Source organism: Pelobates fuscus, chromosome 3, assembly GCF_036172605.1.
Source record: "Pelobates fuscus isolate aPelFus1 chromosome 3, aPelFus1.pri, whole genome shotgun sequence".
NCBI classification, from domain to species: domain Eukaryota; kingdom Metazoa; phylum Chordata; class Amphibia; order Anura; family Pelobatidae; genus Pelobates; species Pelobates fuscus.
Window position 1 is genome coordinate 257,636,824 of NC_086319.1, and position 21,419 is coordinate 257,658,242.

The following is a 21,419-nucleotide window of genomic DNA, read 5'->3' on the forward strand; positions in this document are numbered from 1 at the left end:
GATACTGTGCTATATATTAAATTATTATCTGTATCATTGTTCTTTGTGCTGGGTGTTCTATTTCTTTTTTTTTTGCGAACAAAATCTGATACATTTAGTAAATTACTTGTTACAATTCTGTCAAAACATATTAGCTGTCCTCTTTCAGGGACAAGACAACAAACCCTGGCGAGGAGGAACCACTAACTGCTGAACTCAGCCTGACACCCAGACTGACACGTGCATGCTCGTCCCCCTTTCCCACGGCCCATCCCTCACATTTCGCCACGCCCATAAGACTGCCTCGTCCAACATGGCTTCGCGGGTAGGTCGACGCCGTCTCTGACGTCACTATCCTGCGTCCTGTCTGTATCACAGTCCGTCTCCTGTCTCCAGACGGATCGCCTTGTACCGGGAGCCGCTCTTAAAGGGGCCATGTACCGCGAGGGAACCCCGGTGCCTAGTGGGGGGGTAAGACACAGTACGGGGCAGGGCTTAAAAGGCCAATAGTCCAAGGAAAGCACCCACAAAGACACCTGTCACTTGGGGGTATAACGGGGGGAGGGGGCAAGTAAATAAGAGGGGAGCTAGATATCTATGGGCACCTAACACTACATTGTGCATCGGGAATGCGTGTAAACAACACGTATCACCCAAAACTAGTGCTTCTTAAACCATATGGGTGGGAGATCAAGCTACTGAGCCTTGCATAATTATATATTGTACTGAATTAATAGATATTAAGGACAAACACATCGAAACAAGGGGGGGGGCTAGTTATAATTAATAGGAAATGCATATTACTCCAAATATTATTCTGAATGGTTATTTGAGCCATTGTCCAGCAGCTCTGGATGGTTATTGTAGGGTGTTTGGCCAATATAAAGGTGTTATTTTGTTAGGTTTTTTTTTTTTTTTTTTAGATGGTTGTCGTATGTAGTGATATTTTTATGGCAGAAGAAAAAAGTTTGTGAAATATGTATGAAGAGCATATTTGGGGAGAAAGTGGTAAATATGGAGTAAAAGGAACTTTTTTTTTTTTAATATGGTAAATTACCACATTTATACTTATATTCTCTCTCTCTCCTCACAACACTAAATTATTTAAATCTGTGATCTGTGTATTCTTGCATCTTGGAACAGGCTAATATTGTAATATTTATTTGTCCATGTTTCTAAGGCTTTCCTTGGGATGGTGATGCACATAATAACATGCACACACATCACCATGTAAGTCTTGGGTTGCTTTCAGTTTCCAGAGCAAACCTGTCTTGGACGTGTGTGTGTGTGTGTGTGTGTGTGTGTGTAAGAGATACACTCTCAGGTCTTTTAAAAAAAATCAGTTTGTATGTTTCGATCTTGAGGAAGACCCTGAAGGGTCGAAACGTCGGTCAGATGATTTAACACCTTTATTGAATAAATACATATTGATTTTTTTTTTTTTTTTTTTTAAAAAGACCTGAGTGTGCATCTCTTACTTTTCTATATATTATATATTCCATAACATGGGATTGCACCAAGGCATAAATACATCCACTAAATGGGAGATAGGGTGAGTGCCAAGCTATCTATTTTTGTGTGTGTGTGTATATATATATCTCCTTTGCGGTTGTAACATCGCTGCAGTTTTGTTTTTTTCTGTGGGAAAAGCAAGTCTTATGGCTTGACGTGTGTGCAGATTTTTGTTTAACATTGTATTAACTATCCACAGACTTCAGGTGGAAGGGGTTTTCAATCACAATTTTTCCCCACCATAACCTATTTGGATTTTGCTTCCCAAGCACTACCAAGCCTCAATGAGCAAACCAGTAACCAACCTCATGCTGATGAGTTGCATTAACAACGAAACAGCTGTCCATGAGTGGTTCACTGGTTTTGTATACAGCAAACACATATTAAAAGGAATCCATGTTTAAAATGGAGAAGTTGCCCACCCAGAATCCTTTGCGGTTGTAACATCGCTGCAGTTTTGGTATTTCTGTGGGAAAAGCAAGTCTTATGGCTTGTCTGGTGTGCAGATTTTTGTTTAACATTGTAATATATATATATATATATATATATATATATATATATATATATATATATATATATATATATATATATATATATATATATATATGTATGTATATATAGTCAAACTGCTCCTAAACAGCAGTTTGATGTTAAACTGGAGCATGATACCCAAGGACTCTGGCCAACATATTTACTGCAGCACACCGTAGAGGTTATGTTGCTGGCTTTTTGAAGAGCAAAACCAAATGTTTGCTTTCATCAGTGAGTTTACCCCAGGTGTATACATAAATATGTACAATCATGGGAGAAAAAAAAGTACTCCCTCTTTGATCTCTATGATTTTGCATATTAGGACATAATAATCATGTTCTTTAGCAGGTCTTAAAATTAGGTAAATACATCCTCAGAGGAAGAATAACACATGACATTACGCTGTAAAATCATAGAATTCAGAGAGTGTACTTTCTTTATCACACAACTTTATTTTGTTTTGTTGCTGCATTTTGCTTCAATATACAATATGCAACATTGTCCTAAGGTTCCTATATTAAATATCAGATTGAACAGTGATCCAGTTCTGATCTAAGATAATTTGGCTATTTGCAAAAGGCATGTTTTGTTATATTGACTATATTTACCTTCAGGTCAGTTGTCTAGTTTGAAAAAAAGACTAAAGTCCATCAAGTTCAATCATGAAGCCCATTCTTTTGTGCGGTTTGTTGTTAAAATTGGCAAAATCTCTATACACTTTTGCTAATTTGTCTCTTCGCAAATTTTTTAAATATATTAAAGGCACTCTATAGTCACCAGAACAACTACAGCTTATTGAATTTGTTCTGGTGAGTAGAATCATTCCCTTCAGGCTTTTTGCTGTAAACCCTGTCTTTTCAGAGAAAATGAAGTGTTTACATTACAGCCTACGGATAACTCCACTGGTCACTCCTTAAGCAGTCCTGCCTAGTGTGCATCACAACATTCAGTGTCTCTACCGTCTGCATGCAGACACTGAACTTGCCTCATATAGATTCATTGATTCAATTCATCTCTATGAGGAGATGCTGATTGGCCAGGGCTGTGTTTGACTTGTGTTGGCTCTGCCCCTGATCTAACTCCTTGACAGTCGCAGCCAATCCTATGGGGAAGTATTGTAATTGGCTCAGACCACCACTTCTGATGATGTCAGCAGACATGGGCAGTTCACAGGCAAACATGGGCAGAGCCAGCAGCTTCAGACTTGAATACAAGTCAGATTTTACTATATTAAGTGGTGGCAAGATGGATCCAGGGGGGCTAGATGGTGGTTTTAAAACTATAGGGTCAGAAATATGTTTGTGTTCCTGACCCTATAGTGCTCCTTTAACGAGAAGTGGTTGCCAAGTCTCTTTGTACGGATCAACGAATTTCACACAAAACCTTAAAGGGAACCTATAGTACTTTTAATTTAACATTTGTTTTTTGGGACTGTAGGTTCCCTTTTGCTAATGACAATAACTCCTCTAGTGGCTGTCATTAGAGGCACTTCCTGGTGTTTTACTGTGTGATATGACGCTGGGCGTCCTTACACTTTACATGAGGACGTTCATGGTCTTAAAAAAACAAAAACAAAAAAGCATTGATTCAATGCTGTCCTATGGGGAAGCCCTAATGCGCGTGCAGTGCTCACCACACATGCTCATTAGGTCCCCCATCACTGACGTTTCAGAAGGATAATTCTGTGATCCAGTGCCACGCTGATGGACACTAACTATATTCCTAATACTATAGTGTCCCTTTAATCGATATGACTCTTTAAGCCCACTGAGATATCCTTGAACATTTTCCCCAACCTTGCCTCACAATTCCCGTCAAGCTATAATTGTTTCAAAATACATTTTTTAAAATATTTGGGACCCATACATCTCAGTCCACTTTTAGAGAACCAAGTGACCATCACTGGACTTTTATCAACTGAATTAATGTGAATTGAACCAAGTGAAGGGGCCAAAACAAATTAAGTACTTGGGCACTGAATATGTCACATTTCTTTTTCACTTTGATTGTGGGATATATGTATGGCTGCAAGTGCATTATGGAAGATGTAGTAGACAACGTCTTGAGTGCTGAAATGTTGCATTCCCGTGTATTAGTGTGTTCTCCTCTCCCAAAGACAGACAGATAAAAAAAATAAAAATAATATATATATATCCTTGTTTGAAGTGCACTCACAGGACTCAGAAGTATTTCAAATCGTGCTGTTTATTCAAAGCATCAAATTTCCAGTAAATGGTGTCAACGTTTCAGTCCTCCAGGGACTTTTCTCAAGACCACGATTTGAAATGATTCTGAGTCCTGTGAGTGCACTTCAAACAAGGATTTATATATTTGGAGGTCGAAGTTTTGCACAAACAAGACCGGGAGCAGTGAGTGTGGGACATTACATTTAAAATATATATATATGTATATGTGTGTGTGTTGTGGAGGAGAGTAGAAGATCATTACATATGTCGCCAGCGCTCAATGTGTACTGACGACAGATGCCATCTTGGCACAGAATTGACATTAGGCATCTTCCGGGCTGCCTAAGTGATGTGTGCTGGAAGCTAGTTGCACCCCTGGCACACAAGTTTAGATATCTCTGTATGTGTTGCAAGCAAAAATGCTCCACTTACAGACTCCTACCACCATGACCACTTCTAAAAGCAGTAAGTGGTCATGGTAGTTGGAGTAACCCTTTACGCACAATTTTAATATTCCCTAAATTCTAAACTATTTGGTTTTATTGCTGGCTAGTTTTTAAACTTAGTGGTTTGACAGTTTACTATGTTTTTATTTGCAGAATGGAATGGCAACTGTATTGCTTCTTATCACTAATCTTAGATTTAGATTGGAGGCAGATATTCAGCAAATCTATTTGAATTATTATTTTTATAATCTTTATTACATTTTTACCTTTTACATACATATAACAAGACTTATAAAAATAAAATTACATACAAAACAAGCAGACCTAACAAAAGAAAATTAAGTTTCCATTTACAACAACAGTTCCAGACAAACACTATAAATCCAAAACCTTGCAAATCGACTAAAGGAAATAGATCTAGAACTGGTGTTGCAAGAATCTAAACTATGGTCAGTCGGAGAAAATCAATTAAGCATCGTTATGTTAAGGTTAAACTATCACCCTGGGGGTATTATCATCAAGCATTTGAATCCATTTAATATATTGGTCTTGTCTATTTAAAGAATGTATGGAGGAAACCGGTAGGTCTTTTTTCCATACAGAGCTGGAATAAAAATTGAGATATTAGCTGTCTCCTCTGAAAAGGAAGATGCGACTTCCATTGTCTTGCTATTACTATCTTTGGTAGCCAAGAAACAATGTGTGATCAGGTCGAAGATATTTTAAATGTAACAACGCTGTATCAGGACCTTTTTATTAATTGTGATATTGAATATGGATTTGAGTATTTGAGTAAAGACCACTCCCATAGACATTTTACTAAATGGCAGTGCCACCAAATATGGATAAGGGATCCATCCAAGCAACCACATCGCCAGCAATGAGGATTTTGGCCCGGGTACATCCTACTAATCCTACATGGGGTCAGATTATTATTATTATTTTTTTTTTTAAATAGTACGTAACTACTGTGCATTGAAGAAATCAAATTCCTCTAATGACTTAGTGTTTGGGGTCTTATCATGCTGCAGAATAAATTTGGGGCTAATCAGACGCCTACCTGATGGTATTGCGTTAAGTATCTGCTTGTAATTATCAGTACTGAGGAGACTATTAATTCTGTAGCTATCAAAAAACGCTAGAGTTGGAGAACTAAGGTGTGGTTTGTGGCTAGATAATGGTCAGACTTGGGTGAGGTCTATAGGGAAGGGGACTGCAGTGGGCAATTTTGCTTGTTGCTCAACCCTTCTCCCCAGTTTTTTTTGCAGGTGAACTTGTCCATTCCACCACTCTCACTGAGAGAGTTGCATGTTGATAAAATTCCTGATCCGGTAAACCTGTCAACCGTCTTTTTAATGGGCAGTAGGCAGCTCAGATTTTATTCTATTGATTTTTTTTTTTTTTATTCTTTATTTTTCATCTCGACAAGATAAGCATGCAGATAATAATGTATACGGCTTGCGCAAAAGCCCAACATTGTACAACATGTTTATACTTATTTATACAGTGTCCTATACATTAGATATTTAAACCAGCACGTATAACTGTAAGCTTATTTGGTTACTTGTCAAGGATTTTTGTTATTTTTTGAAAAATACTTTATCTTTACTCAACAGATGAAAACGAGTGTACAGGAACATTCGGGCTTACGCTAAAGCCAACAGTAAAAATGTATATAGTAAAACAATGCAAATTAAGCAGGCCATGCAAGCCCTTCTAGCATCCCCGCACAACCGTTACCCCATCGAGATATTTTAATTCCGATTCAGGCATGAGGGCGGTGTATGGGGCCCCTTGCGAACCCTATATCTTACATCCAAACCTACTCGTGGGGATTCCCCGTTCCTCTATCAGCTTGATTATGCCTGGCAAAGAAACATACCCGTCCCTTGAAATGCAAGGGACAAGAAAAATAGAAATGGCATGAAAATAGACGATGAAAAATAAGAAAAGTATGAAATAAGGTGAGAAAAGACTAGTAATCAGGAAAGAGAGAGAAAAAGAGGAAGAGAGGGGGGAGGTAGAGGGGGTGAACCCCCCTCCTAATCACTTTACATCCATGTCGGTCTAGAGGGACCTTTTCGTGCTCCTATGCTATTCTCCGGTCAGTAACCTGTCAGTCACCCCTTGAGCCTATTGGGCTGGTGTCCCACGGCTCCCAGAGTTTTTGGAAAGTCGCCGTCTTTCCCTTTACCCTGGCCGTCAAATCATCCATTATTCTACATTCCCGTACTCTAGAGATCACACCTATAAACTCCGGGCCAACTGGATTTAACCACTTAGTCACTATCTCCCTACATGCACTCAGCGTTATTTTATGTATTAGTTTCTGCTCTCTCCTAGTCCACCCTTCTACCGTCCTGTTTAGCAAATAGGTCCAGGGGTCCATCTTCAGTAATCTACTAAAAGTTTGTTTCAACAGATCTTCCACCGCCTTCCAAAAGGTGTGTATCTTCGAGCATTCCCACCACATGTGGATATACGTTCCGCGGGATCCACAGCCTCTCCAGCAGTCGTCTGTATCTAGCTTATGCATTTTATACAGCTGGACAGGCGTGGTATACCACCTGAACATGGTCTTCCATGTCTGTTCCTGAAGCGTGACACATATGGAAGCATTTTTGTTTGCTTCCCATATCTCCTGCCATTCGACTCCCTCCAGGACCTCTCCTAAATCCGCCTCCCATTGCGTAGTATAAGTCAATCCCCCCCATTCTTTATTTTCTTTACTGAGATGGGCATACAAAAGTGAGATCATACCCTTAGGTACCATTTCGTCCGAACACATTTTCTCGAAAAACGTCGGCTTGCTCAGGGCTGCGGCTCTAATGTCGTTTTCTAGCAAAATCCCTGAGCTGGATATATCGGAGTTAAATGGTTGCCCTGTTGTAAGTCCCCAAACTGTACAAGCTCTGCATTTCGATATAAGTGATGGACACGCTGGAATCCGGTTCTTTCAAGACTTTGAAAGTTCCTCGGAGCCATGCCTGGTTGAAATTCTCAGTTTCTAAGTATAGGGGTGAGAGGGGAGGGGATCGACATCAGCCCGTATTTGGTATTGGTCGTATCCCAAATACGTAGTGAGTTGAGTATGGCTGGACAAGTCACTTTTATTATAGGTCTATATTCCTTAGGAACCCACATCGTGAATTGGGGTATATCCGAACCCACCAGCATAGATTCAATCTCCACCCTCCGTCTTTCCTCCAGTGGGGAATGCCACATGGCTATCTGCGTCAGTTGAGCCGCAAGATAGTAAAAATACAGGTTAGGTAGGCCTAGCCCCCCCCCTCTGTTTTTGCGCCTATATAGGATTTTTCCGGAGATCCTGTGTCTTTTGTTTTGCCAGATGAAGTGCCTTATCGATTTTTGTAATGGTGCCAGTTGAGACTTCGCCACTCGGACCGGTAGTGCTTGGAATAGGAATAGAAGGCGTGGGAGGATGTTCATCTTAACGGATTTGATCCGCCCTATCCAAGATATGGGCTTGTCTGTCCATTTTTCTAGATCCCGTATCAAAGCCCGGAGTATGGGAGTATAATTTGCCGTCTGGTTCTGCCGTTTTTAAATCCCTAAATACTTCAACGAGTCCTTCTCCATCCGTATATTGTAGGTCGCCTGTACGTCTTTCATTTCTAGTTCCGAAAGGCCTAGCGACATATGGAAATTATGGACTTATGGATATTCGCTTTATAGCCGGATAATTCTCCATATTCTGTCATTACCTCTTGTAACGGCGCAATGGAAGCGGCAGGTTCCGTTAAGGTCAGGAGGACGTCACCCGCATATGCCGATAAGGAAAATTCTTGGTCCCCCTCTGTGACTCCCCTGATATTCTGATGTTTGCGTATCGCTTGTAACAAGGGTTCCAGTGCCAATACGAAGAGAAGAGGGGAGAGAGCGGACAACCCTGTCTGGTCCCGTTGTATAGCCTAAATGGCTTCATTGGGGCCCCCGTAATCATAACCTGTGCCCTAACCTTATGGTACATTGCTCTGATGACAGTTATGAATTCCACCGGGAATCCTAGGTGCTTTAGTACAGAAAGCAGAAATTGCCATCAAACCCCATCGAAGGCCTTTTCAGCGTTGATAGATACAACCAGGGTGGGCGTTCCAGTGGTCTTTTGGTCCCGGTGCTTTACCTTTCAGGCCAGAGATGGCTCTGTCCACTTCCTTCTCCTTGATCTCTGCAGCCAGACCAGCCACCACGTCTCTATTTAATTTAGTCATTCCTAAAGCATCCGGGTATCGTAGTATATGTTCTTCTTCTTATTCGGCGTGAGCATCTCCCGTCGGAGTGTGGTTGTATAACTGTTTGTAGTATTCCTCAAAAACCTCCGCTATTTCCGTCGGTTTCGACTTGATCGTGCCGTCCGAGTGTCGTATGGCAGTGATATGGAACCGTTCCTGTCTAGGGTGAAGCGTCCTGGCCAGGAGAGTGTCCATCTTGTTTGCCTTTTCAAAAAAGGCACGTTTTGACCACACCATGGACCTAGCCGTGTCGTCCAGTAACAGGGTGCGAATGTTCCGTCTCACTGCTTCTAATTGTCTGTAGAGCTCACCATTCGGGGTCGTTTGATGTTTCTGTTCGAGGGTTCTTAGTTGCCCCAACAGGGCCTCCAGCTTTTGATGTTTCAGCTTTTTCTTCCTGGTAGCTAATTTGATCATTATTCCTCGCACCACAGCCTTATGTGCCGCCCACACCGTACTAGCCGACACCTCCGGGGTGTCATTCACCTCAAAGTATTCAGTCATCTCTTTCCTGATCTGTTCCACCGCTTCGGGATCACGTAGCAAGGATGAGTTCAGTTTCCAAGTCCATGGCGTTGCTACGCACAGGTTGCCCAGGATTTTTTTTTTTTTTGAGCCAGATGTTATGTATCATAGGCAAATGTAGCTCAATAAAGAATTTGGGAGGAATGTAAATTGGGATTGCTTGGTATAAGTATAAGCTGGCGCTAACTTAAGTCCCCAGACAGAGAGACACTAGGGAGAGACTATTGTACTGTGTATTGGTTTGATAATTATAATGCTATTTCTTCCGTTTCCATTTGTGTTAATTACAGAGAACAGATGGGCAAGATGTTTTACATACTTGACTCTGATTAGACTTTTTAAGATGGGCGGGAGACCTGATTTGATTTGATGGGATTGCTTGTTGTACAGCCTCTATTGACCTTTCTTGCCTTATTTTTGATCTAGCCTTATTTTTGATCTAGCCTTATTTTTGATCTAGCCTTATTTTTGATCTAGCCTTATTTTTTGATCTAGCCTTATTTTTTGATCTAGCCTTATTTTTGATTTAGAATGTATTTGTGTGTATGTAGAAAACACAACCTAGAAAAAAAATGTGGCCTTTTATAGTGGCCAGCCTAAGGCACACCTGTGCAATAATCTTGCTGTCTAATCAGCATCTTGGTATGCCACACCTGTGAAGTGGATGGATTATCTCGGCAAAGGAGAAGCTCACCAACACAGATTTGTGAACAATATTTGAGAGAAATAGGCCTTTTGTGTACAATGAAAATGTCTTAGATCTTTGAGTTCAGCGCATGAAAAAAGGGGGCAAAAACAAATTGTTCCGTTTGTATAATTTAGTTCAGTGTGTGTGTGTATGTATATATGTGTGTGTGTATATATATATATATATATATATATATCTCATATTTTTATATTTTTTCAGGTTGTTGTCTGTATATGTATATTTACACAAATACACACCCCAAGGATTTCTTTTTTCTAATTGGGGTTTCCTCTGTAGTACCATTTCTTCACTCATTTTGTTCATTATTTTTATAGTGTTGTTACACCTATTGTTATTTACCTAAACCAAATAAAACCAGAATTTAAAAAAATAAAGGGGGGGAAAAAAGTACTATTGCCTTCACTATAGAAAATGAAATTGTTTTAGCGAGTATTTTACAGATGGGGATGTAAGCATCTCTGTCCCTGATTTTCGTGATGTTTACTTCAACATCTCCTAAAGACATTTGTTTGTATGCACAAATGCAGTTAGGACATATAACCTATACTGTTCAGTGCAGTGTCCTGAATTAGGACAGGAAGATGCTGGCCACGTTCATACTATTGTTCCCTTAAATGGCGGTGGTGGGGAAAATAGGTGTTTGCGTCTTGCCTTTTTAATTTCTTTTGAAGAGAAAGCAGAGAGGCAAAAAAAGTTCTGCTATACTTTTGCAAGGGACCTATTCGAAATATGAGGTGTTTCTTTCAAGTGTTGGTATAGGCTTGCCAGTTGCAGCATATACCACAAGGGGGGAGTAGGAAAGGTGTGTTTTTTTGTTTTCTTTTCATGCAGCAGGTGGATAGATATCCAGTTTGCTGCTGAGGAGAGTGTGCCCCATTACAGAGGGAAAGCGGTCTGAGAGGTAATGTATATTTCGGTAATGTTAGCCTACATATGGTACTTTAATAAAATCAGTATTCTACTAGGAGAGGCTATGTAGAATAAAAGTAGGGTGACCCAGGAATGAACTTTGGGTAAATGGAGAGAATTCCAATGCTATAAAAAGACACCCAGAGTGGTGACTGCAGTGGGGTGTGCAAGCTGTTTAAAATGAACATCAAAAGAACTGGTTTAAACTTTAAACTAGAGAGAATAAACTTGTTTTACATTGGCTTTGTGAGAATTTTTAAATAAAGATGCTGTATAGACTAAAACTGGTATTATGGAATGATCTGAAAATCTGGCATTACTCTCCAAATACAGCTTTATGATATTATGAATCCGCTATGAATAGACGTGACACTGTGAATGCATTTTCAACATTACTCTGGAAACTATCCACAGTGGCTTCTATTCACTTACATGAGTACCGTAGTTTATTTTTAAAAAAAGAATGAACTGGCAGTTAATGGTGAATATTGGATTTCTTACCTACACATGCTCACCAATTCTATCAAGATGGGGAAACGAGATTAACCAAGAAATATGGCCGTTCCTGATATATATTAGCCAGCTAAAGTTAGGAGCCATTTTTTTTTTTCTTCAAACTAGCAAAGTTTAATTTATGAGAAATATACAATTATTAAAGGGACACGGTAGTCACCAGAACCACTACAGCCTAATGTATTTGTACTGGTGCCTATATTCTGTCCCTGTAGGCTTTTCAATGTAAACGCTGCTTTTTCCGAGAAAAGGCAGTGTTTACATTGCTCCCGTAACGCCTCTAGTGACAGTCACTCAGATGGCCACTAGAGAATCCACGCTCTGCATAGGAGTGCTGAATGTTACTTATAGAGAACGTGCGCAATATCCTCCCAGTGCTTTCCAGTAGGAAAGCATTGGTTTAGCTGAGATCTTAAACATTGATTATATCAGCCATGAAGACAGGACAAGCCTCTGCAAAACCGGCACAGCGTGGGAAAGGAGGTGAGCAAAAACACTTCTCGCATAATCGGAGGGGTGCAGGTACCTAAACAGACACAGAAAGACAGACTCTCTGACATTAAAAAACACACACACACACACTGGCAGAGACAGACACATACACTCACAATTTTTTTCAATTTTAATCCACCCTACCTTTGGGAGAGCTGAGTGCAGGCCCGGACTGGCCATCGGGCACAACAGGCAAATGCCCGGTGGGCCGCGGTGGCCATGGGCCGAGGCCGGCAGGGGAGGTCACAGGATCTCCCCTGCCGGTCTATGCAGGGCCGGCACTATCCTAGCGCCGGCCCTGCTGCATTCCATGGCGGGCCGGTGGGGAGATCAAACATCTCTCCCTCACCGGCCCACATGCTGTCAAATGCGGCCGCCGGCGGGGAGAGAGGGAGGGAGCCAGCCTGCCTGGAGAGAGGACCTGGCGGAGCTCTAACTTGCAGCTCCGCCGGGTTCCTCTCGCGAGATCCGGAGCGTTGCCATGGCAACGACCGGATCTCGCGAGAGTGAACTCTAGCCCGCAGGCTAGAGTTCACTCCCCACGAGGACCACCAGGGAACACTGCCACTCTGCCTCCCAGTCCCAGGTACCAGTCCCCCCCCCCCCCCCCCCCGGCTAAAGGTAAGAAGGGAGGGGGGACATAATGCCTGTTTTTTTATTTGTTTATTTACACCCCCCCCCCTTTACACACAATCCATTCTAACATTTATACACAGCAGCACTCTCACGCAGTCTCACACCCATCCCTCTCACACCCATCCCTCTCACACATCACACCCAGCACTCTCACACACATACAGAACTCCCCCCAACACACTGCACCATACACAATACTTCCAAATATATATATATCATCACTATACAGCGCGAGAGAGCAGAGAGGAGCCGCAGAAAGACTGCTCCCTCACGTGCTGTCCCAACCTGCTACTTCCATGCAGCCCAGGGCGGCCGCCTGCATGCTAACTGAGCCGGCAGGCTGCACTTCCCCCATCTTGCCACTTAAACTAAAGGGCTTCAAATCCCAGGCACCAGGGCAAACTTTCTAGTGGCCATGGCGACCTGGCGCCTGGGATTTGTCGAGCCCTGTGGTAACGTCCCTGAATTAGCATTTAATCAATGGAATATTGAGAAGGAAGTAAATATATTTTTTTTGCCTCACTTTTTATTCTAGGTGAACTAGAAATAAAATCTAATGTGCTGATTGATCATTCTGCTTTAATCCATATATATTTTAAGACCAGCATTCTGCAAACAGGATCTGATAGCTTCACAAACAAAACTAGGGCTTGCAAGATTTCATTTTGCTAACCTTAAACATAGGATTGGAAAACCAAAATGTAAAAGGCCAACTTGTGATTTCAGCATAACAAGTAACTGCTAAAAGTTAAAGTTAAACATGTGTGCTGCAGGTTTGAGTCTGTTGCTTTCACTTGAATGCTTTGTTGTAGTTCCCGGTCATTTACAAAGTATCCACAGACCTAGTTAACCAAATTGCCCTTCTAAGGGTTATACTTTGCTGAAACCAGTTTCAAAAGATTAAATTATAAGGTGAGGTCTTACTTTTGTAGTTAGCTGTACATCAGTGGCTAAACGATGAGGTTAAAAAAAGTGGCAGTTGTTGTGGCAGGGCTCCAAGATCCACCATGTCTGAATACAATCTAAATAAAAGATCAATGTCTTACCATGTCCAACTGTTATCTTGTATGGTAATATATTTGACAGAGTTTCTTGTGACTAGGCCTATCTTCCTCTGGCTGGGAAGACCAATGTTAAATCCTTATGGAACAATGTGATTTTAATTTATTTACGACAATTGGGTCATTGTGGACCTAATGCTAATATGAAATGTACTAATTATTTAGCACAAACAAATCCAGAGGGTCTTGCTGTCATCAATAAAAGAGTAGGGAATTTCATATAGTTGTATGAAAGTTTGCTGTTCTTGGTGCATTAAAAAAACAGTAGAGATAGGAAGCAGTCATGACTGTCATTTTCTGAAGATAAATATAAATACCTAAAGTACCAGTCGCTGAATTGCAAAATTTAGTCAAAAAAGCCCAATTCTAAAAAATAAATAAAACAATTCAATTTTGCTATAGCCACAACTTTGTTTTAGTATTGCCACAGTTCAAGAACCCAGCATGCAGAACTTAAATTAGAAGTACTGAAATAAGAGGGATAGATCGTATTACTGGACCTTAAAGTGTCGGGACCTAACACAAAACAGAGAAATTGTAGACAATCCAAAGTTTGGGGACAACGGAATAGAGAATGGTCAAGCTACAAGCCTAGGTCAATATAGCCAAGATACAATAACTCGAAATCCACGTACTATGATCACCACTAAGGGAAATCCATGACCGGGTGCAGTACACAGAGTAAAACAACCTAATATAGCCATATTAGGGGAGGCCTGTGATAAGTCTGCGTCATTCATGAGATGCCAAATTGTGACTGCGCGTTGTTGCTTATGACGCAATCATATTCGCGACAATAACAATGGACAAGGGTCTGGAGCCTTAAAATGGCTTGGAAGCACAGCAGCCGAAATAACATAATAGCGAGAAACTGGAGAAATATCTGATCAGATCTGCACAGTAACGGTAATGCACCGTACGGACGCTATGACAAATGTTTCATTACAGTTTTCAGTTCATCACAGTTTTGCACATTGGGAAGTTTTTTGACAAAACACCGAATTTTGATCTGGGTTGTAGCAGATTGTCAGGTCAGATTTTCTTTTCTTTCTTTCTTTTTTTTTTTTTTCCCCCTCCAATATTTTTTCAGCCTGCATCTCACACAATTGATCACATTGGACTTTTAGATGGGGGCCATATTGATCTGTCAACCTTTTTATGCTAGTCAGGAGGCTGCAGAACAATTGAGGAGTAGGTGCTATGCTAGTTCTTCAAATGATTTAAAAAGAGAATGGGGAAGAATATATTACAAACAATGCAAGGTAGATTAAGAGATCATATTATGACTCCTTAAGGTGGATAGTTATGGGGACCCCTTAGATTACTTACAATAATGAACTGCAACGACAAGAAAATGACCAAATATGTACATTTGTCAAAAGAGAAATGTGATGGACTAATAATGAAATGTATCATTGCTTGCTTCTGATAGTTTGCCTTTAAATTTATACCATATGTTACCAGCGCTTGGTAACCAGGTTTAGGGTTCCCTGCTCGCTGCTTCTAAGCCTGGTTTTTCCAGTTTTGTTCATGAACGCCAGGTTTTCTGTGCCTAAATGTTTCATATTATGTAATGGTTTCAAGTATCAACTGCGGACGCTGAGCTGGGTTATCCATGCCCATCATGGTTTAATTTCCTTACCTCCTCAGAACAAATGCCATGTTATACACGTTCCAAGTGACGTGTGGAAGCTGGCTTTATAGCTTGCTGGGGAAGAATCTATGTTGCATACATATACAGCTGTAAGTCACTAAATTCTGGAAAGAACATAAATAAAATAATGGTTTTATGGACTATGTGTAGTGTTGCCATTAAGAACAATCTCTGCTACTTTATGATTCGGGGCAGTTTGTTGTTTATTTTCTGTCTAACATTTTCCATGACCAGGGCTTTTTTATACCTTAAAGAAAAAAAATGCTCCTTCTGGCATTTTAGCAGAACTAAATAAGTAACTAAAACTTAGCAATGGGTTTGCTAATCTGTTTTAATAATATTAATAATATTTAATAATATTTTTTATTGACATTCTTTACCAGGTACACCAGATAAATTAATAAGAATTGCTAGTTGTGCTAGCTTCAGCAACACATATACTAAAATTGGAACGATACAGAGAAGATTAGCATGGCCCTGGGAAAAAAAGTCAATAAATAAGAATTGCTAGAGAAGCTGTCACGTTATGTTCTTGAACTGATTTTCTCTCTAGATGCAGAAGTACATAAATAAGTAATCTGTGACAAATATGTGCATGTTAAAGGAGCACTATAGTGCCAGGAAAACAAACTTTGTTTTCCTGGCACTATAGGGTCATTAGGTTCCCGCCCCCCTCCCGCTGGTCTGAAGGGTATAAAACCCCCTTTAGCCACTTACCTTTCTCCAGCTCCGGGCTCCCTCGGTGCTGGGGAACTCTCCACCCTCTGCCGACGTCAGATCCGAATGCGCGGCATTCAAACAGCCCATATGAAAGCATTACTCAATGCTTTCCTATGGACGTCCAGCGTATTCTCACTATGATTTTCACAGTGAGAATCTCGGAAGCGCCTCTAGCGGCTGTCAGTGAAACAGCCACTAGAGGCTGGATTAACCCTCAGTGAAACATAGCAGTTTCTATGAAACTGCTATGTTTTCAGCTGCAGGGTTAAAACTAGAGGGACCTGGCAACACTTCATTGAGCTGAAGTAGTCTAGGTCCCTATAGTGGTCCTTTAACAAAATATGAAAAGCCACTACCACATTTGTGTAAGTTTCTCCCCAACTGTACACATCATTTACAAAATGTACAAACAACTGTGCAAAATAAAGTGAACACCAGTGAGCTAAGTGGAGCACTATAATAAAATAAATGTATGCCTATAAAGAGTAAGGGTAACTAGTGTATAGTGATATAGAAGCAAAAATAAAATATGGTGTAGTAAATTGATAATATATATATGGTGCAATGTAAATAAATTAGCTGCACTCACACAGAACAGAGCCTTACTGGAAAGGGTCAAATTGCTCAGGTGGATGTGTACTGCGGTGACACTGTCCCACTTCTATCTTCCAACTAGAACAGCTCAAAGGAAGAGTAAAAACAATGCAGAAATATCTAGTGCATTAAGTTTGATGCTAAAATCACTGGACCAAGAGACCGAAAACTGCTCACCTTTAAAAGAGCTCTTAGTAACTTCGCTCTAGGTAATAGCACTTATGTGCTAATAAAGGGGACACAAACGATTCATGAGTGCGTTACCCAGATGGTGTAGGATGCCACAAATGGTAGATTGCACAATCAAATTTGCTAAAATATAGTGTAAAAACAAATAAATTAGAATCAATAATAGTCCTTGGGAGATCCCACAGATGCATTTAGTCAACTTGCAATCAGATATACCAGCTTCCACTAAATGTCCTTTTTAAACATTCATTACACGTGATTTGGATACGTCTCCTGTGAGTTCTCCAATCGCTGCTTGTGTGGGCAAAGACCTGATCACTACATAACATAAAGATGAAGTCTATCGCAAACTGGAAGTGACATGTCTGATAGAGAGCTATGTCACTTCTGAAGACAGAGCATAACGTATTAATAAATAATAATCTCCATTAAGTGTATATGTGTATTTTATTAAACAGGTATATATCTAGCACTTATTCTTAGTATTTAAAAGTGTAAATATTTGAATGGTTAAACCGTTGTTGTGACATAGACTTGTGGAATAATAAAATGCGAAACAAAGGGGCAGATGTATAAGATCAGGTATAGTTACAATATAGAAATATATTATATAACAAAATAACACCCCAAACAAGTGGAAAATATAAGCGGTAATAGTAAATAAAATAGTTAAACCGGAAATTATGTATCAGATTGCTATGCAGACTTCCTTCCTATTGTATGCATGCTACTGTAATTACCGATCTAAAAAAAATAAGAATATACTTGGGAAATAAAGTATGCTGTGTATAATGTATTACAGTATTTACTCGTATCTTTTTTTTTTTTTTTGCATAGTCATTTTAGTCACAAAGAAATTTTCTCTTTTGGATTTCAATCACATTTTTCTAAATGTATTTGTATATCCTTCGTTATGCATGTATAATTCTCAGGAGACTAAATCCAATAATGTGGAATGAAGTGGTTTAATGGAAGGTGGTATATCCAGTCGAAGAAGTTGCAAGTTGTCTAAACGCACCTGAGTTTTCACCCAACGACTTTTATTGATTTTTATTTTTGTTTTTACTCTATTTTAGCAAATTCGATTTTGTACTTTACCATTTGGTCCTGTGGCATCCTACATCACAGCTGGGTCAGGGTTTGTGCCCCCCACCCCTTATTTGCACATAAGTGATTTTATCCAGTGCCAGGTTTCTAAGGGCTTTATTAAAAGTTAGCAGTCTTCTTTGCCATGGTCCAGTGATTTTAGCATCAAACTTAATGCACTAGATATTTCTTCATTGTTTTTAACTCTTCCTTTGAGCTGTTTTTAGTTGGAAGACAGAAGATGGATAGTGTCACCATAGTACACATCTACCCGAGTGATCTGAGCCTATCCCCATAAGGCTCTGTTCTGTGTGAGTGCAGCTACCTTATTTAGTGCACCATATATATTATTTTATTTTTGTTTCTATATCACTAAACACTAGATACCTTTACTGTTATAGGCATAAGTGTATTTTTTAATATAGCGCTCCACTTATTTCACTGATGCTAGCTTTCCTTTGCCACACAGTTGTTTGTACCTTTTTAGATTCATAAGTACACCTGAGGCACCGTGCGAGTATGAATACTTCAACGAAGTTAGATTGCAGTGGAGGTCAACAAGTCTTTCCCTTGCCTACAATACTTTATATACCGCTGTAAACAACGTGATTATAATTACTAGGGTGCTGTACTGCTTTTAGTGCAAGAGCATTTTCTTTTCCATTTTTGCTATGATTTGTTGTATCGATATAATGTATCTAGATATAATTTTTTAAAATTTAAATTTATTTGGTTTTTGACACACATAGCTTTCGTTTTATTATTTTGCATCATCTGTTAAAGCTTGTATGACCATTCTGACAAAACATGTTTAACTCTGTTCCTGTATGTCAAACATGTTTTGACAGGATTGTTTAATGGTTAAATATCGCAGAACGCTGCAGAATAAGTTTGCGCTATATAAGTAGTAGAAGTATATTTTAGTAGGGGTGTAAATTTTTGTCTGTTTGACAGTAACCTAAGGCACAGATCACAGAGCAGGTTCATAGTACCATAATCATTACAATAAACTCAAAATCGGTTACTCTCTTCTGTACAGTTTCTGGATTTGGAATATGAATTTGAATTATAGGTGTAGTCTGATTGCTTTTTTATTTCAAAGGGTTTGATTTTATTTATTTTATTTGTTCTCCAGTCTTTCTTCATAACGTATAAGTAAGTTTATATAAAAGCCATTTGTATTAAGTAATTACTCATCTTTTAAAACCTTTGTGAACCTAATTAAGTTCCCAAAAATCTTAAAAACAGAGTACACTTTTTGAATTTACATTCCTACTTTTTTTTTTTTTCTTCACCTGTCCGTTAACTGTATTTTTTGCATTTTAGGTGTGAGACTGTCCCTTCCTATGGAACCAGATGAGATTCCGTGTGGCGTCATTGGACGGTGAGGTCAAGGGTATACGGGAATGGGTTCACAATACTCTTTTTCCAATGTGCATTGTTTTAAGGGCTGTTACTAGATTCAATGTTGCTTTCATTAAAGGGATACTCTAGTGCTAGGAATACAAAGCTGCATTTCTAGCACTCTAACTCCTTAGCGGCCCCTCCGCTGTGTAAGGGTTAATAAACCCTTACTGTACTTACCCAATTCTAGCGCTGATATCCCGAGGCACTTAACTCCCTCAGATGTCACCTGATGGGGGGGCGCTAGTGCGCAAACACCGCAAGTCATTCTTCTAAACCAGTGCTCAACAAATGCCCGGTTGCCACGGCGACTAGAGATTTCGCCCTGGTGCCTGGGATTTGGCAGCTCTTTAGTTAAGGTGGCTGCCAAGGGAGCTTTGAGGGTGGCTGTCTCGGGGAATATTGGACCTGCCCACACTGGGCAGCATTGAGGCAGCCGGCCGCACTGGGGAGCATGTAGGCAGTGCTCTAAGGATCAGTGCTATTGCCGGAAGCGTAGAGAAAGAGAGAGAGAACCATAATTCGATTCGGGAGCAATACAAAACCATTGTCTGGAAATCACTCATTTAGACTGGGAGAAATTAGATTTAGTCAAAGATAGAGGAAAGGGTTCTTTACAGTAAGAACAATGAAGATGTGTAATTCTTGCTTGAATAGGTGGTATTATCAGTGTCTGCACAGATGTATTTATTTTAATTTTTTTTTAGATTGTACTTTGAGTTTTACATGCAATAAGATGGTTCAGATGACATATGCTAAAAAATATTTGTCCTCTTAAGCCAGCAAAGCACCTATGGAAAGGATGCTGCCTTTATGATACGTATACATATAAACAATCTTAAACCAGCAAGAAGAAACAAATTAAAAAGAACGGTTGGTCAATCCCCTTAGCCAAGTCAGTTAACAGGTCTATCAACCCATACTGCCATAAATTAACAAGGAGTATGAATACAGAGTTTAGGCTTGGATTGTGGTCACAGTGGTGCGATGCTTCTCCTCTCCCGGGTTATCAACGTAGAGTAATCATCTTTTGGGCTAAGGAAGGTGCTGGGGGCGATACCAAGGCTTGCACCAGGATTCCCAAATAAGGGATACTGTTTGTTTTTGGGGCGCAGTCAGTGCTGTGGCCTGTTTAAAAGCGTAATTTATATGAAGTCTCTCCCACAGCTATTTCAGTTGGGCATAGCATGATTTTCCAGTGTAGGGCCAAGTATCTGGCAGCTAGTGCTATGTGAGAGGCAAGCACCTGCTCATAAAATGATAAATGTTTAGTTAAATCAAACCATAGGTACACACAATGGTTTAAAGGGCAATTTAATATGTAACTTGTGGAGTAGTTTGGAGACCTCTTGCCAAATGGGGTATACAGTTGTGCTCAAAAGTTTGCATACCCTGGCAGAAATAGTGAAATGTTTTCATTAAATTTGAAAATATGACTGATCATGAAAATTTTTTTTACAAAAATTATATATATATATATATATATATATAATATAAAATGTTTTTTTTAATTTTATTTATTTGAAGGATAGTGATCATATGAAACCATTTATTACCATATAGTTATTTGGCTCCTTTTAAAATCCTAATGATAACAGAAATCACCCAAATGACCCTGATCATACACTTGAATGTTTAACTTTGTTACAAACACTCCAGGTGACACATACAGATTAAAATGGCAATTTAAAGGTTAATTTCCCACACCTTTTGACTTTTTAAATTGCAATTAGTGTCTGTGTATAAATGGTCAGTGAGTTTGTTAGCTCTCCCATGGATGCACCAAGCAGACTAGATACAGAGCTATGGGGAGCAGAGAAGAACTGTTAAAAGACCTGCATAACCAGGTAATGGAACTTTTATAAACATGGAAAAGGATATAAAAAGGTATCCAAAGCCTTGAATTTGCCAATCAGTACTGTTCAATCACTTAAGTGGAAAATTCTGATTTTTTTTTTTATATGCAAAGCCAAGGTCAAGTAGACCAAGAAAGATTTCAGCCACAACTGCCAGAAGAATT

The 21,419-nt window shown here is 39.8% G+C and overlaps 1 protein-coding gene and 1 non-coding gene across 6 annotated transcripts in view; both read left to right on the forward strand.

Moving 5' to 3' along the window:
* Positions 1-279: 279 nt before the first annotated feature.
* The window catches only part of WIZ (WIZ zinc finger), a 66,183-nt gene continuing 45,043 nt past the window's right edge, over positions 280-21,419 (forward strand). For 4 of the 5 annotated variants that reach the window (XM_063448376.1, XM_063448380.1, XM_063448379.1 and 1 more), the window contains exons 1-2: positions 343-450; positions 19,322-19,379. In XM_063448376.1, coding sequence (XP_063304446.1) covers positions 19,342-19,379 — 38 coding nt within the window. In that variant the 5' untranslated portion in view covers positions 343-450; positions 19,322-19,341. Of the gene's footprint in view, positions 305-342; positions 451-19,321; positions 19,380-21,419 lie in introns of those variants that run through there. The other variant, XM_063448377.1, reaches the window with a different exon arrangement.
* Positions 15,823-15,925, forward strand: LOC134603875 (U6 spliceosomal RNA). Its single transcript, XR_010090614.1, has one exon. It is a non-coding gene; the product is annotated as a U6 spliceosomal RNA (small nuclear RNA).